Below are 14,519 nucleotides of genomic sequence, written 5' to 3' on the forward strand. Positions count from 1 at the left end.
TAAGTTGTGTGAGGGTATCTGACAGTTTATGGAAAGCAAAGAGAGAGACACCACAGAGCTCCAGGATGAAAATTCGCTGTGTGAATTAGTGTTTCTGTTGTGACATAACAAATCATCTCAATGTGCTCAGCCTGCAGTTTCAGGGGTGTGATTACGGACATTTACACAGCAGTGAGGCCTTTTAAAGCCAGGTTATGCCTTTAGGAGATGCAAATGCTACAAGGAAACCTGGGTCACATTCTGTGCCGCCAATCCATGAAATCCATTTGCAGTTGATGTGGAATGAGCATCTATGGCCGGAGTTATACTTCACGCAATGCGATGCATGCTGCAGCGGGCGCTCCTGCTACGCAAGCGCTGTAGTGTTCATACTTGTGCGTGTACTTTACATAAATGTGGAGGAATCCACCAGGTTGCAGTGCGAGATATTATCACGGTGAGAACATGTTCGGCTTCTCTGTGATGTGAATTGCCTAGAACACTCATTAAATTCTGATGACACCTTACCGCAATATCTCTGAAAATTATGTTTTTGATTGATTGATTAAATCCTTCAATCCAGGGATGTGTCCATTCCAGCAAGCATTGGGCACGAGTGAGAAACAACCTCTGCACGAGGCCTCAGCTCATCGCAAGGTGAATACACGCACTCGCATACACCAGCGTCATTTTAGCGGCACCAAATCCCCAAATCTGTATATCTTTGGAAGGAAACCAGAGCACAGTGTGGAATACAAGCAGGAAATACCAGCAACATAACTCCCTGCGAAACAGCAGTGCTATCACTCCACCACCGTGACACCCCCATGTGTGTAATTATTCTCCCCATGTGTGTAATTATTAACAGTATTCATTATTTAAATGAAATTATATGTAAAATGTAACATACACACTTGCATTTCATCATGAAAGTGGTATCAAGTACAAATCTAAAGATTCTAAATGTGCAGAGAGTTGGAATATCTCACATTTAATTTGTTCTGTGTGGTGATCTATTGCTGCTTGCCGCTGCTGTCAGGTCCAAGAAGCTTGTAGCGATTAAAAACTGGGATGACGTTTACGATGGTCAGCATTAATGATAAAGTACTACGAGGTTAAAGTGCACATTTCGAGATTAAAGCCGAAATTTCCACTTTAATCACAAAATACACGTTTTCACCGTGTCCTTTATTTTTTTCTCGGTGGCTCAAATACAGCGCTATACATTATGTTGCTGTTGTTAAATTGCAAAAAAAAAAAAAAAAGACAGCACAAAAGATGTTATGTGAGACTTTTAAAATGTATTGTGTCATTACGATCGGGAATTTGCAACGGTTGAATATAAAAGCACCATGAATGTATCTGTATGTCGGCATTTTGCTTCACCACATCGAAGCATTCATCCCGTAGGATCTGCATAGAGGCTTTCAGACACATGTAGATAGTAAACAGAGACACGGACATCACGTTCCGACTTTTAGCACACTGCGCCCCCCGACTTTTTGCTGGTACTGCAACTTGTGCACGCTTCACGCTAATTTCTGAGGACCTGCTCAGAGGACGCATGAAATAAACGCTGGGAACGTGTGGCAGCCATGATGCGGGCTCGTACGCGTTCTGATATAAATCGACCCTTAGAATATCCAAATGGACCTGATTGAACTCCAAAGTAGTGACACACTGAAGGCAATGGAAGACTCTGTGAGTAATGCCCAGCTCCACATACAAGCTGCTCAAATGCCTTATATGTTTGGTAGCACATACATGTGTGAGCAGCTTTTCTCTGTGATACAGATGAACTAAACATCACACGGGAGTTGTCTCGTTGATGCACACCTTCATTCAACCTTGAGAATGTCCACAGCCCCAAACATTGATGAACTTGCAGACAAGAAAGATACCAGGCATCTGGCTTGGGCTAATGTGCAACAGAGCAGCAAAGAGTGTAATTGAACATTGTCACAAATACCACAAAGAGCCATAGCAAGGTTTGGGGCGGCCACCCATATATTTAGTTTCCTGGCTGCAAATCGTTGTTTAAATGATAGCACTGCTGTGCACAAAATCGAGTCCATAACAGAACTGAGGGAATAGGGAAAAGGTGGAGGCTTTTAAAGGGGAAGACAGGAAGCGAGATCAAAGGGGTTGGGCTCATGAAGGTCTTCAGCCATAGGTTCTTGCCCGGATGTGACATCACAGGGGTCGGAGCCAGCAAGGTCTCCTTCCATAGGGCCAGGTGGAATCTCCCGTGAATGGTTTACAGGAAAGGGAGAAAAAGAGTAAGTGCACTCTGCCACATCCTGGTATGACTCAGAACTGCCTTTAGTCAAGCCCTTTAGCTGCCTCCCATGCGCACGTGTGTGACAACATATATGTTTTCTCCTATAATTGCAAGCTAGAATGTTAGTAGCTATATGTTTTGATTTTCATTGAGGAAATTTTTTGGCTATTTTGATGGCATGCACTAAAATATTTTCATTAGAAATGTTTCAGTGAAAAAACTGCTGATAGAGAAGAAGGCATAAGAAATGAATACCACAGATGTATCTTTTATTTTAAATTCATACTCTCATTTGTTTTAATTTAAGCAATAAGTTGGGTTTATGAATTCTGTATAAGATTTCTTGGGAAAAGTTAAGTTCATATTTCTGTATGAATAATTTGACATAATACATGTGAAAAATATGGTCAAATTATATCTGTTTGTTCAATACATATTGACCCAGTTTGGCCCTCGACTTGGATCTAGTTTTTAATTTTGGCCCCTTGCATCAGATCTAAGAAAGCACTTCTGGGGTGAGGCATTGGTCCATTGTAGGGCACACTCATGCATTACATAATAATAAACATAAAATTAAAATTAGTTACTGAACACTTTTTTTTTTCCTACTTGTATGATGTGCGCCTTGTGGAGGCAACATATATTTATAAGATGTGCATTTATTTTGGAATAAGTACTGTATATTGTTTTATCTTTTGATTTTAACTATGTGGATGACACTCAGCTATTTTTTACCACTTTTTGTTGAGTTCTTCAGGTTTATGGAACAGGTTGGAAGAGTATTGTTGACCAAGGAAATGGGTCCCATCCAGTCTCCGTCATCAAAACAGGAAGAACTTCCTGGATGCCTTCTAGCATGCTATGTGTTTCCCCATCACCCAAATTAAACAGTCCTAAAATAGAACATCTAAAAATTTAATGTTGTGTAAACAGGAGAACATCCTGCACTGCAGCATCCTCAAAGTATTGAGAAGATTTCAGTTTCCTGAACAGTAACTGATATAAATGCTAAATTTGAAGATACTAATATTTATGCACATGGATTATTAAAAGTCTGTGGGTAGATTGCTCCTTTGTGTTAATAGCTTGTTAGAAAGGGAGAACTGATTAGGGGTTTAGTATTCCAAAGTTTTAAGGGAAGTCTTTTTTTTTTTTTTACTTAGACACTCAGAACTAGTATTTTAGTTGTATAACACATATTATAGAGATTCCTATGTGAAAGGGTACATTCTGTTTTCTAGTATGTTTTAATTGAATTTTTTGTTTCTTTTTTTCCTCTATTTCTTATATCCATAAGCTACATTATATTCAAGATTGTTCCTTGGATACTATTGTATATTAATCTATTATGTCATTTAAAAATAAGTCTCATTTCATATAGTGGATAACTGGGTGTTATGATGAATATTGTCCATATTCGTATGTTTGTTCCATATTTATCCTATCTTTAACACCTAAACACACAAATACTAACAGATTATCACTAAAGTTTGGTTACTTTGAAATTAAATATCATAATATCTAGAATTGCTTTTTTATATTTACAATGTTTCTTTATTTTAAGATCCTGATGGCAAGGAAGTGGATTCAAGGCCTCAGTCTAACAGTGGTGTGGAGGAACTGAGTTTGACAGCTCTCCCATATATCACAAACTGCAGAGGAGACTGCGGGTGCCTTTGCCACCAGGAACATCCAGGAATGGTACTAGTATGGGTACCATTAGCTCAGGCAGAGCAGAAACTCTTTGAGGAGAATGGACAGGAAGAAGACTTGGAAGATTCTGCTTTGTCAGATGCATCAACAAAGGAGGATGAAACAGTTGGACAGGTGAAAGGAAAAATCAAGCAAATGTTTATGGTCAACAGTCCTCCAGAGGAAGAGGATCCTTCGATTTCAGATAGTTCAGGTGGAGAAGGCTACAACTCCCTCAGTTCCCAGTCTTCTGGAATTCTTGGGAACTTCAGCGACTGTTCAAAAACAGATATTGTCCTTACAAGCTACAAAATGAACAGTGAGGAGGAGGCACCGGTGCAGATAGAAGGCAGTTCGGAGAGTCAGGATATTGGGGAACCAGCAGCACATGAAAAATCATTAGATGGGGATTCTGTATATGAATGTTCAATTATTTTACCTTCAAGTGGAACAGAGAGCGACTCTTCTGGGTCAGTATCAGTTGCAAGAGGATCAGTGGAGCATCAGCCTGTATCTGCAGTCAGGATCCGTAAACCTGTTCGAAGGAGCAAATTACCTTCTCAGGCTTCTCTATCAATTGAAAAGGACAAGGAAGAAGACGTGCCACCGGCTGTGCCCCCAAGGCTTCCCAAAAAGCCACCCAGAACTGCTTCAGCTTCTAATGTTAAACAGGTAGTACCAAGAGAGAGCTCTATGGAAGACACACCTATACTCAATATTGTTGCTGATGGAAACATACCCAATACCTTACCTCCCAAGCCTTTACCGCCTAAACAAAATAAGGACAAGAAACAAATGCAATATTACAAAGGTTAGTAGCTGATGTGTTAAAACTAAATGATCTTGAAAAAAATCCATTTAAAACAGTGTGTAACCCATAACTTAACAGATTAATATAAACTTTATTGATTCTAAAAATGAAAATTGCACTTTTAGAAGCAGATAAACTACATAAAGCACATTTAAGATGAAGCTGTAAAATAAACTTATCTGAATGGCAAAAAACATAGTCTAGCCAGAGGCTCTATTTTAATATCTATTGGAAGTTGGTAAAAAAAAAGACTGTGGTGGCATTGCTATATATAATATTGGCCAAGAACATAATGCAGAAATATAGTATTTTTTAAATAGTACCTATATTGTTACTGAAGAGAATGAGCCCCAACTGCTGGCTACGGAAATAAATAGGCAGTAGTAATGGTGCAATATTGTCACATGTACAGAGTACAGTGAAATAGCGGTGAAATGCAAATAGTACATACAGTAATGTGATTTGAATAACACAAACTTTTTTAGTTACAGTATGTATTTTAACATGATTATTATAGGTTTCTTGTAACTACTGTATGTACAAAATTTGTCAATTTATCTATTAAACAGTCAACAACTGAAGTCTTTAATATCCAGACCCTTTGCCGTGCCACTCTGAATTGTGGCCAGGTGAATCCGGTTTGCTTTAATTACACTTCATATGTGTCTAGAACTTTTTTGGAGTACATCTGTGGCAAATTGAATTGATTGAACATCATTTAGAAAGGCACACTCCTTTATGTATAATGTTCCATGATTCACACTGCATGTTACAACAACATATAGATCAGGTCAAGTATATAAAAGTATTTCTAAAGCTTTGAGTGTTGGCAGGAGCACAGTGTATTCAATAATTGTGAAATGGAAGTTTGGAACCACCAGGACTTTTCCTAGAGTTTGCTATTTGGCCAAACTGAGTAATGGGGCAAGAGGGACCTTGGTTACGGAGGTGACCAAGAACCCAGTGGTCACCATAACAGAGCTGAGATGGGAAAACCTGTTGTCAGTCAGGTGTTTGTTATACTGGCTAACTCCCACTTGGAGATTACCAGATGCCATTTAAAGGATTCTGAGGTCATCCTAGTGGTGAACCGTGGTGGTGGCAGTAACATGCTGTGGGTGTGCTTCTCAGTGGAAGGGATAGGAAGACTGGTTAGAATTGAGGGAAGGGTGAATGCAGCCAAATACGGAGAGGCCCTTGAAGAAAACCTGATCCAGAGCACGTAAAATCTCATACTCCTCTTTTAGCAGGGCAATGACCCAAAGCATACAGCCAAGACAATGCTGGAGTGGCTTTGGGACAAGTCTCTGACAGTCATTCAGTGGCCCAGCCAAAGCCCAGACTTAAATCCCTCAGAACATGAGACCTGAAGATAGCAGTTTACAGATGGTTCTCCACAGGCTGTGTTAGATTGGATGGGATCTGCCAGGAAGAATGGAATAGATTGCCCAAATCCAGGTGTACAAATCTTATAGAGGCTTACCCAAGAAGACTTGAAGCTGTAATTGCTGCCAGTTACTTCTACAAAGTACTGAATTAAGGATCTGCATATTCAGTTTTTGACTTTTAGATAGATACTTTATTAATCCCCAAGGGGAAATTCACATACTCCAGCAGCAGCATACTGATAAAAAACAATATTAATTAAAGAGTGATAAAAATGCAGTGCAAGTTAAAAAAATGCAAGGTGGTGAGTGCGAGGCAGGTGTAACAGTCTATACTCTTGTATAGTGTTAATGTTTAACCTCATTGCAGATGTTGAAGGATGCCAGCCTTCTAAGGAAGTATAGTGGGCTCTGTCCTCTCTTGCACAGAGCATCAGTATTGGCAGTCCAGTCCAATTTATCATTCAGCTGCACTCCCAGGTATTTATAGGTCTGCACACAGTCACCTCTGATAATCACGGGATCCGGGAAGGGCCTGGGCCTCCAAAAATCCACCACCAGCTCCTTGGTTTTGCTGATGTTCAGGTGTAGGTGGTTTGAGTCGCACCATTTAACAAAGTCCTTGATTAGTTAATTATACTCCTCCTCCTGCCCACTCCTGATGCAGCCAACGATAGCAGTGTCGTCAGCGAACTTTTGCACGTGGCAGGACTCCGAGTTGTATTGGAAGTCCGATGTATATAGGTTGAACAGGACCGGAGAAAGCACAGTCCCCCGCGGTGCTCCTGTGTTGCTGACCACAATGTCAGACCTGCAGTTCCCGAGTCGCACATACTGAGGTCTGTCTGTAAGATAGTCCATGATCCATGCCACCAGGTATGAATCTACTTCTGTCTGTGTCAGCTTGTCACTAAAGAGCCAAGGTTGGATGGCATTGAAGGCGCTATATTTTAATTTTAATAAATTTGCAGACCTTTCTGAAAACATGTTTCACTTTGTCATTATGGGTGATTGAGTGTAGATTGATGGGTAACATAGCTAATGTATCCATTTAAAAAGAACTCTACAATACAGTGAAGCATTCAGAAAGTACAGGAATTTTAATATGCTCTGAATCCACTGTACATCTAGGTGTCTTTACAAGTTACTGGCTGTTTTTTGTAAAATTGGGCACTATCAAACTTGGCTAGTGAAACTTAATGAAGTAGTTTCATTTTGATCTGGCTAGTATATATTCATTACATTTTGACAATTAATAGGAATGACAAAGTGATATTGTACATCCTCGGCACCAGTGCTGGGAATCATGCAGTACCAAGTAACATGTAACTCTAATCTAATTAGATTTCCTAGTAATGAAGTTCTGTTTTTACAGTTTAAATTATTGTAATAACATTACAATTACTAACTGTACTTTTGTTACTTGAGTTAAACATACATTTTAAGCCAACAATATGTAAATGTTATAAATTTCTTGAAAGGTAGGCATTCTATCACAAAATAAAATTTGAGGAGGTGAGTTTGTCTATGCATTATTTTCACACAAGTACAGTTAATGAATTTTGAAATGCTGTCAGATCAGTACCAAAGATTTGTGTTATTTTACTACATTACTTGAGTAGTTCATTTTAGTTTAAGATTATATTTAGCTCAAATTTCACTTTATTAAGGAATAAATATTTTATGTTTTAATCTGAAAGATAATTACTTTTCAGTTTTCTGACACATTGAAAGAATATGGCTAGTGGAGAGAATTCAATTTTACTTTAAGGAGTGTCTACTTTTATAGTGTAAAGAGCACTTGGAGGAGAAACCAAAGAGACATGCATGTATTAATTTGGGTATACAATAAACCATGCAGATATCCAAGTCCAACTGAATCAAGTCTCTTGCCTACTACCTGATACATTGGCAACACTTTTAACATTTGCCTACTTTGTTTGCAGGTGTTGGAATAGTTAAGTCAATTTTATTTTTAATTATTAGATTTATTTTCTGTTAAGAATTATTTTTGAGAACTGCAAGACTCTACTTGCTGCTTCATGTTTGAATTGGCACAGTACTAATGTAAGACATGCTGTTTAATTGTTCAAGTGCAGAATTGATGTTCACTGTTATTGGTTATTTCTTCCTTTTTAAAATGCTGAAAGGACATGTGTTTCATCCTTGTACTTTTCATTTGTTACATACAGTATTTGAGTTTGATGGGCAATATAAAAGTAGAGTAATTCATAATGTGGTTACTTTTTTCTAGGAGTAATGAGTAAGTATTCCTGTTATAAAGTAAAAAAGTAATTAGCAATTTGCAACAATTACTTTAAATTACTCTAATTCTGCTCAACAAAAAAAGTCTTTGAGTAGGATTCTTTATGTTGTTATTTTGAGTTTCAGATGAGGAAGAGGAGATTGGAAGTGACTGGGATTGCCTTGAAAATGAAGTACAGGAGATAAGGTGAGACAAATTAAGAAGTGTTTTAGATAAGCAGTCATTAGCAGCTGTGAGTAATTTTAACAGTGTCTAAATGGGCTATAGGCAGAATAGCTTGATGGCTACATGATTGGTACTTGGTTTAGTTTTTAACACTGAACCATCATATAGCCATGAACAAGTCACCGGGTCTTTCTTTTAAAAATAAAATATATGTATAAAGCACTTTAAAAGTGTACTCATTATGAAAGGCAGTAAAGACTGCAGGCACACTTACACTCCTCCATTCCCTGGGAGATTAAACTGTTTCTAAATGAATAACCATATGGCCTTTCAAAAATGTTTATTTTAAGCGTTCAGTCTGGAGTAAATGATAATGAAATTTGTTTTTATTTTTAGTTTAGTTTTTAGTATATAGTATCATTTGCTATAAAACAAGCGATCAAATGAGGAGTTCTCTGGAGCTTAATATTGCTGGTTAAATAACATGTATTTTCCAATACCTATAGCCAATGTAACTTAGAATATCTGTTTTGTACTTCATTGTTTGTCTTTTACTGTTACTTTTTTCCTAGGTGCATTGAACTTTTTTAAACATTTTAACATTCTCTGGATTTGTGTGTTTTCTTATGTTTTCTTAGTTCTGGCAGCTCCAATTTTGGTCATCGTTTAGTTCTCAGATGAGAACTATATACTGTTTATAGGGATATTTAAAACACATACTGATTTTATTCCTGAACTGTACTTTTAAGTGCTTCATAGCTTCTATTTTTTGTTCTACTTCTTAATTTGTTTCATTTCTTTGTTCACAATGTGTTTATTTTTGATGGCATTGTTTCTTCTGTTTGACATCTGTACACTGTGTTTTATAACTTCAGTTTTGTGCATTATATGTAACTGATTGTATATTACCCTCATCCTATAACAGTAATATATCTTCTGTTACTTTGGATCTACATTAGATAACACCACACTCGCCTCCAAAAACGTGGGTTATTTGACAAGATTCACATTATGTGGAATGCAAGTTAGACTTTTACTCTACCATGTACATGTCATGGTACTACTACTACTATTAATCAATGAATTTGTAAAATGTAACAAAATACTGTGTTATTCTCATCTGATTAACCAGTATTGAATGCTAATAGAAATTGCCTTTAATGTTTTATAATCATGTATTTTGTAGTTAGAAGTATTTTGGACACTTGATATTGCTAATTTATTCAGAAGTGTGGTGTGTTTTATAAACTCTGTGGGAAAGTTAGCTTAGCTTGAAAGTATCATGGGTCATCGTCATGGCCAGTTATACAAGCCATAACAAAAACAAAAGATTTTCATGAGGACATATCATTCTTTTTCACATATTTTGTCAATCCCTATTGATGTTATGAACACAAAATATTGTCAAGCTGAAATTTAGAAATTCACACAGAATTATTATACCACTGTAATTGTTGATTTATTCCTATGCAGTTCTTTTTGTTAAAAGTACTTTGTAACAATTGTTCAAACTTTATGCAAAACCGTCTGGTGTCTAGCTATACTAATTCATTTAATAACTGTAAGCACTTCTGTCATGTCTACTCTTAATCCGCTTTTGCTTTTTTCCTCATGCCTAATAACCCTGCAGGCCTGGATTCAGTTTAGTCAAGCCAAGACAGTTATCTAATAACGATCTGCGTCTTGCAATTACTCACATATTGTAAAATAACTTATACATGTCATTTTTTAACAAAAAAAGAACAGTATTTGAGATTCTGCCATTTTAAGGGAAGACCAGCTATGTACACTACCTCAGCACTTGTCTTCTTCCATGGTAACCTTTTACCCCGCCAGGGTGCGGTTTCCTCTTCAGTGACAAAATCACAGTAAAGTGCTTGTGTCACATGGCTGGTTTTATTTTGATTAACTTCTTCATAATGTGAGAACTCACACAAGCGAAAAGAAAATGTATCCTTACCTAAAGGAAAAAATGTAGTAGGGATATGGGATAAAATTACTGTTTTTAGATCTCTTTTGTTGTCACAAATAATGCCCTGGAAACATGGAAGTGATTTTTTTTTTTAATCGAATCTCAAAGTGGACATATTCCTTTAGTTTATATTCTTTTGGAGCCCTGTGCCTAATAGGGTTCATTCTGAAATGCCAGGATTAATTATGTAAATTGTAATGTTTTTTTAGAAAATCTGAATTTGAATGCACAGGTTTATGTGGCAAATGCATGTATACTATGTTTGCGAGGAAATAACTTTGACTTGAAAAATATTGAGTTTATAATTTAAGTAAAAGTAGGAGTAAAACGGCTTTGGTATACAGATCCAGATAATCAAAACTGATTAAATGGTCTCATCTTGTTTTTAATTTTAATACAAAATATATATTTTTTCAGACTCCAGGACACAGTGAGGCATATTTCTATAGACTGGGAATCAAAACTACAGGATGGTAAGTGAATACCTTGGGGTTGGGTTCACAGAATGATTAGATTTTTTTTTCTTTCTGATGTAATAATCTGGATTAGAAAGACTTTTATTTGCCTTTTATTGTTCATTAATTAGCCTTATCTATTAATTTATTTTTTTAGTGTTTAAAATGTGTTCCTTATATACTTTATAAAAACTAATTTATCTACATGATTGTTGGCAGTTGATGTTTATAAGCTACTACTTTGTTAATTATGTTATAAGTTTTCTTTTGAGATTCAACATAATGAGTGCTGCTGCTGTGCCTTCTTTTATTGATTTTTGGATGTCCTTCCAGTATCAGATTACACAGACCTATAATTTAAAAAGTATTAAATTATCTTCTGAGAAAATTAACATTTGAAAAATCGGTAATGTAATAAATCAGCAAGAAAAGCAACATTATAACAATGTACGAACCAGCACAGTAAAACAGTTTGCTATGGTGCATGCGGTCGTGCGTCATAACCGAAAACTCGTTTTTTAAAAGACTGCTTACTTCATTGTGTTTTAACCTCAGTTGTAAAGGATTGTTTTGAGGATCCCATGGGATACCCCTCGCAAACTGTTTAACATGCTGCATATGGCGATTCACCTCAGTGAGAAACATGCCTCTATGAACAGTCAACATGGCTCAGAGGTGCCAGGAGTTGGTGGGCGTGTCTTCTTCTGCGTGCGCCATAGGTGTCTTACTTGTCGGCAGCTCAGTGAGTCCACGCCCCTTCCGGCGTGCTTTCCATGGTTGTCTTGCCTTAGTGAATTATATATATAGATATGAAATTTACAGTGAAAACAGGCATTTTGTAAGTTCAGAATTAATGCAGGCTTCATTGCAATATAAATTTAATTGAAGCTGTATACATCAATATCCTTATCTTATTTTCTTGCAAGGGCAGTAAACTGATGCCCTTGATAATTGTTCTGATTGTACTAACTATACTATATAACCTAACTTTGTCATGCAGAACCCCTCTATCAGACATACCGGGAGTTTGTAATCTCAAAAGAGATCAAGCGTCAATCAGTTTCAAGGAACATCAGCAAAACCAGCATAGACTTTATATCAGATTCCACATATGCAGCAGGCACTCACAAAAACAAGAGCAAGACTGGTCCCCCACAGAGTCTGTTGTGGCAGGAGCTGCCTTCTGTGCGAGAAAGCGGTATTCTGGCAGAACTAAGCCCTGCAGAATGTACTCTTCAGGAGGTAAGTGAGCCAAATGAAGTGAGGTGGGCAGTAATGTTAGTGGGAAAAAATGACAGGAAACAAGTGGGTGAGACATTGAGGAAGGAAGGAAAATCCATGTTTCAATTTCAATAGAAAAAGTGATTGGGTCATGGTGGGGTGGAGCAGAATTCTTTGCTGTTTCCTACAAAAACTGAGACTATGGGTGTGCCTGTGTTTTAACCATTAAAGTGTTTCAAACAGTAATTAGAAAGCCTTTGTTCAATTTGAGTAAAACAAATAGGGTAAAATTTAAGGAACCTCTATTCTGAGAAGTTTTTTGTAAGCTGAGTCATTAAAATTGTTTTCACATTTGCTACGCTGGTGTAAATAACCCAGTGTTTTTTCTGTCTTGAACTTACAGATACAGTGCATCCGGAAAGTATTCACAGCGCATCACTTTTTCCACATTTTGTTATGTCACAGCCTTATTCCAAAATTGATTAAATTCATTTTTTTCCGAATTCTACACACAACACACCATAATGACAACGTGAAAAAAGTTTACTTGAGGTTTTTGCAAATTTATTAAAAATAAAAAAACTGAGAAATCACGTGTACATAAGTATTCATAGCCTTTGCTCAATACTTTGTCGATGCAACTTTGGCAGCAATTACAGCCTCAAGTCTTTTGAATATGATGCCACAAGCTTGGCACACCTTTCCTTGGCCAGTTTCGCCCATTCCTCTTTGCAGCACCTCTCAAGCTCCATCAGGTTTGAATGGGAAGCGTTGGTGCACAGCCATTTTAAGATTTCTCCAGAGATGTTCAATCAGATTCAAGTCTGGGCTCTGGCTGGGCCACTCAATGACATTCACAGAGTTGTCCTGAAGCCACTCCTTTGATATCTTGGCTGTGTGCTTAGGGTTGTTGTCCTGCTGAAAGATGAACCGTCGCCCCAGTCTGAGGTCAAGAGCGCTCTAGAGCAGGTTTTCATCCAGGATGTCTCTGTACATTGCTGCAGTCATCTTTCCCTTTATCCTGACTAGTCTCCCAGTTCCTGCTGCTGAAAAACATCCCCACAGCATGATGCTGCCACCACCATGCTTCACTGTAGAGAGGGTATTGGCCTGGTGATGAGCGGTGCCTGGTTTCCTTTAAACGTAATGCCTGGCATTCACAACAAAGAGTTCAATCTTTGTTTCATCAGACCAGAGAGTTTTGTTTCTCATGGTCTCAGAGTCCTTCAGGTGCCTTTTGGCAAACTCCAGGCAGGCTGCCATGTGCCTTTTACTAAGGAGTGGCTTCCGTCTGGCCACTCTACCATACAGGCCTGATTGGTGGATTGCTGCAGAGATGGTTGTCCTTCTGGAAATGTTCTCCTCTCTCCACAGAGGACCTCTGGAGCACTGACAGAGTGACCATCGGGTTCTTGGTCACCTCCCTGACTAAGGCCCTTCTCCCCCGTTCGCTCAGTTTAGATGGCCGGCCAGCTCTAGGAAGAGTCCTGGCGGTTTCAAACTTCTTCCACTTAAAGAATGATGGAGGCCACTGTGCTAATTGGGACATTCAAAGCAGCAGAAATTTTTCTGTAACCTTCCCCAGATTTGTGCCTCAAGACAATCCTGTCCCAGAGGTCTATAGACAATTCCTTTGACTTCATGCTTGGTTTGTGCTCTGACATGAACTGTCAACTGTGGGAACTTTTATATAGACAGGTGTGTGCCTTTCCAAATCATGTCCAATCAACTGAATTTATCACAGGTGGACTCCAATTAAGCTGCAGAAACATCTCAAGGATGATCAGGGGAAACAGGATGCACCTGAGCTCAATTTTGAGCTTCATGGCAAAGACTGTGAATACTTATGTACATGTGCTTTTTTTTATTTTTAATAAATTTGCAAAAATCTCAAGTAAACTTTTTTCACGTCATTATGGGGTGTTGTGTGTAGAATTCTGAGGAAAAAAATGAATTTAATCCATTTTGGAATAAGGCTGTAACATAACAAAATGTGGAAAAAGTGATGCGCTGTGAATACTTTCCGGATGCACTGTATATACAGTATACTGTATATATAGTTCACATTTATACTTCAGTAACTAATGGCTGCTAAAGGTAGCTATTGATTAATTGGTACATATATTCAATCAAGAACAGAACATTTCTTGCGTTGGTCTTGTTTTTCATTTATTTTTTTCTTATATTGTTTCTGGGAATTAGTGAGTATGGATTTTTATACTTTATAATAAAATTCACTTACAATATTAGTTATAAATACTGCATTATTTTTTGAGCAGATACTGCTTGCAT

General features: G+C 37.6%; 1 protein-coding gene across 4 annotated transcripts in view; it reads left to right on the plus strand.

The window, feature by feature from the left end:
• The window catches only part of arhgef15b (Rho guanine nucleotide exchange factor 15b), a 125,021-nt gene that overhangs the window by 48,782 nt on the left and 61,720 nt on the right, over positions 1 to 14,519 (plus strand). For all 4 annotated transcript variants that reach the window (XM_039747012.1, XM_039747008.1, XM_039747011.1 and 1 more), the window contains 4 exons: positions 3,825 to 4,763; positions 8,540 to 8,600; positions 10,969 to 11,024; positions 12,007 to 12,248. In XM_039747012.1, the coding sequence (XP_039602946.1) occupies positions 3,825 to 4,763; positions 8,540 to 8,600; positions 10,969 to 11,024; positions 12,007 to 12,248 (1,298 nt within the window). The remainder of the gene's footprint in view (positions 1 to 3,824; positions 4,764 to 8,539; positions 8,601 to 10,968; positions 11,025 to 12,006; positions 12,249 to 14,519) is intronic.

The sequence above is a fragment of the Polypterus senegalus genome, chromosome 3, assembly GCF_016835505.1.
Source record: "Polypterus senegalus isolate Bchr_013 chromosome 3, ASM1683550v1, whole genome shotgun sequence".
NCBI classification, from domain to species: Eukaryota; Metazoa; Chordata; class Cladistia; order Polypteriformes; family Polypteridae; genus Polypterus; species Polypterus senegalus.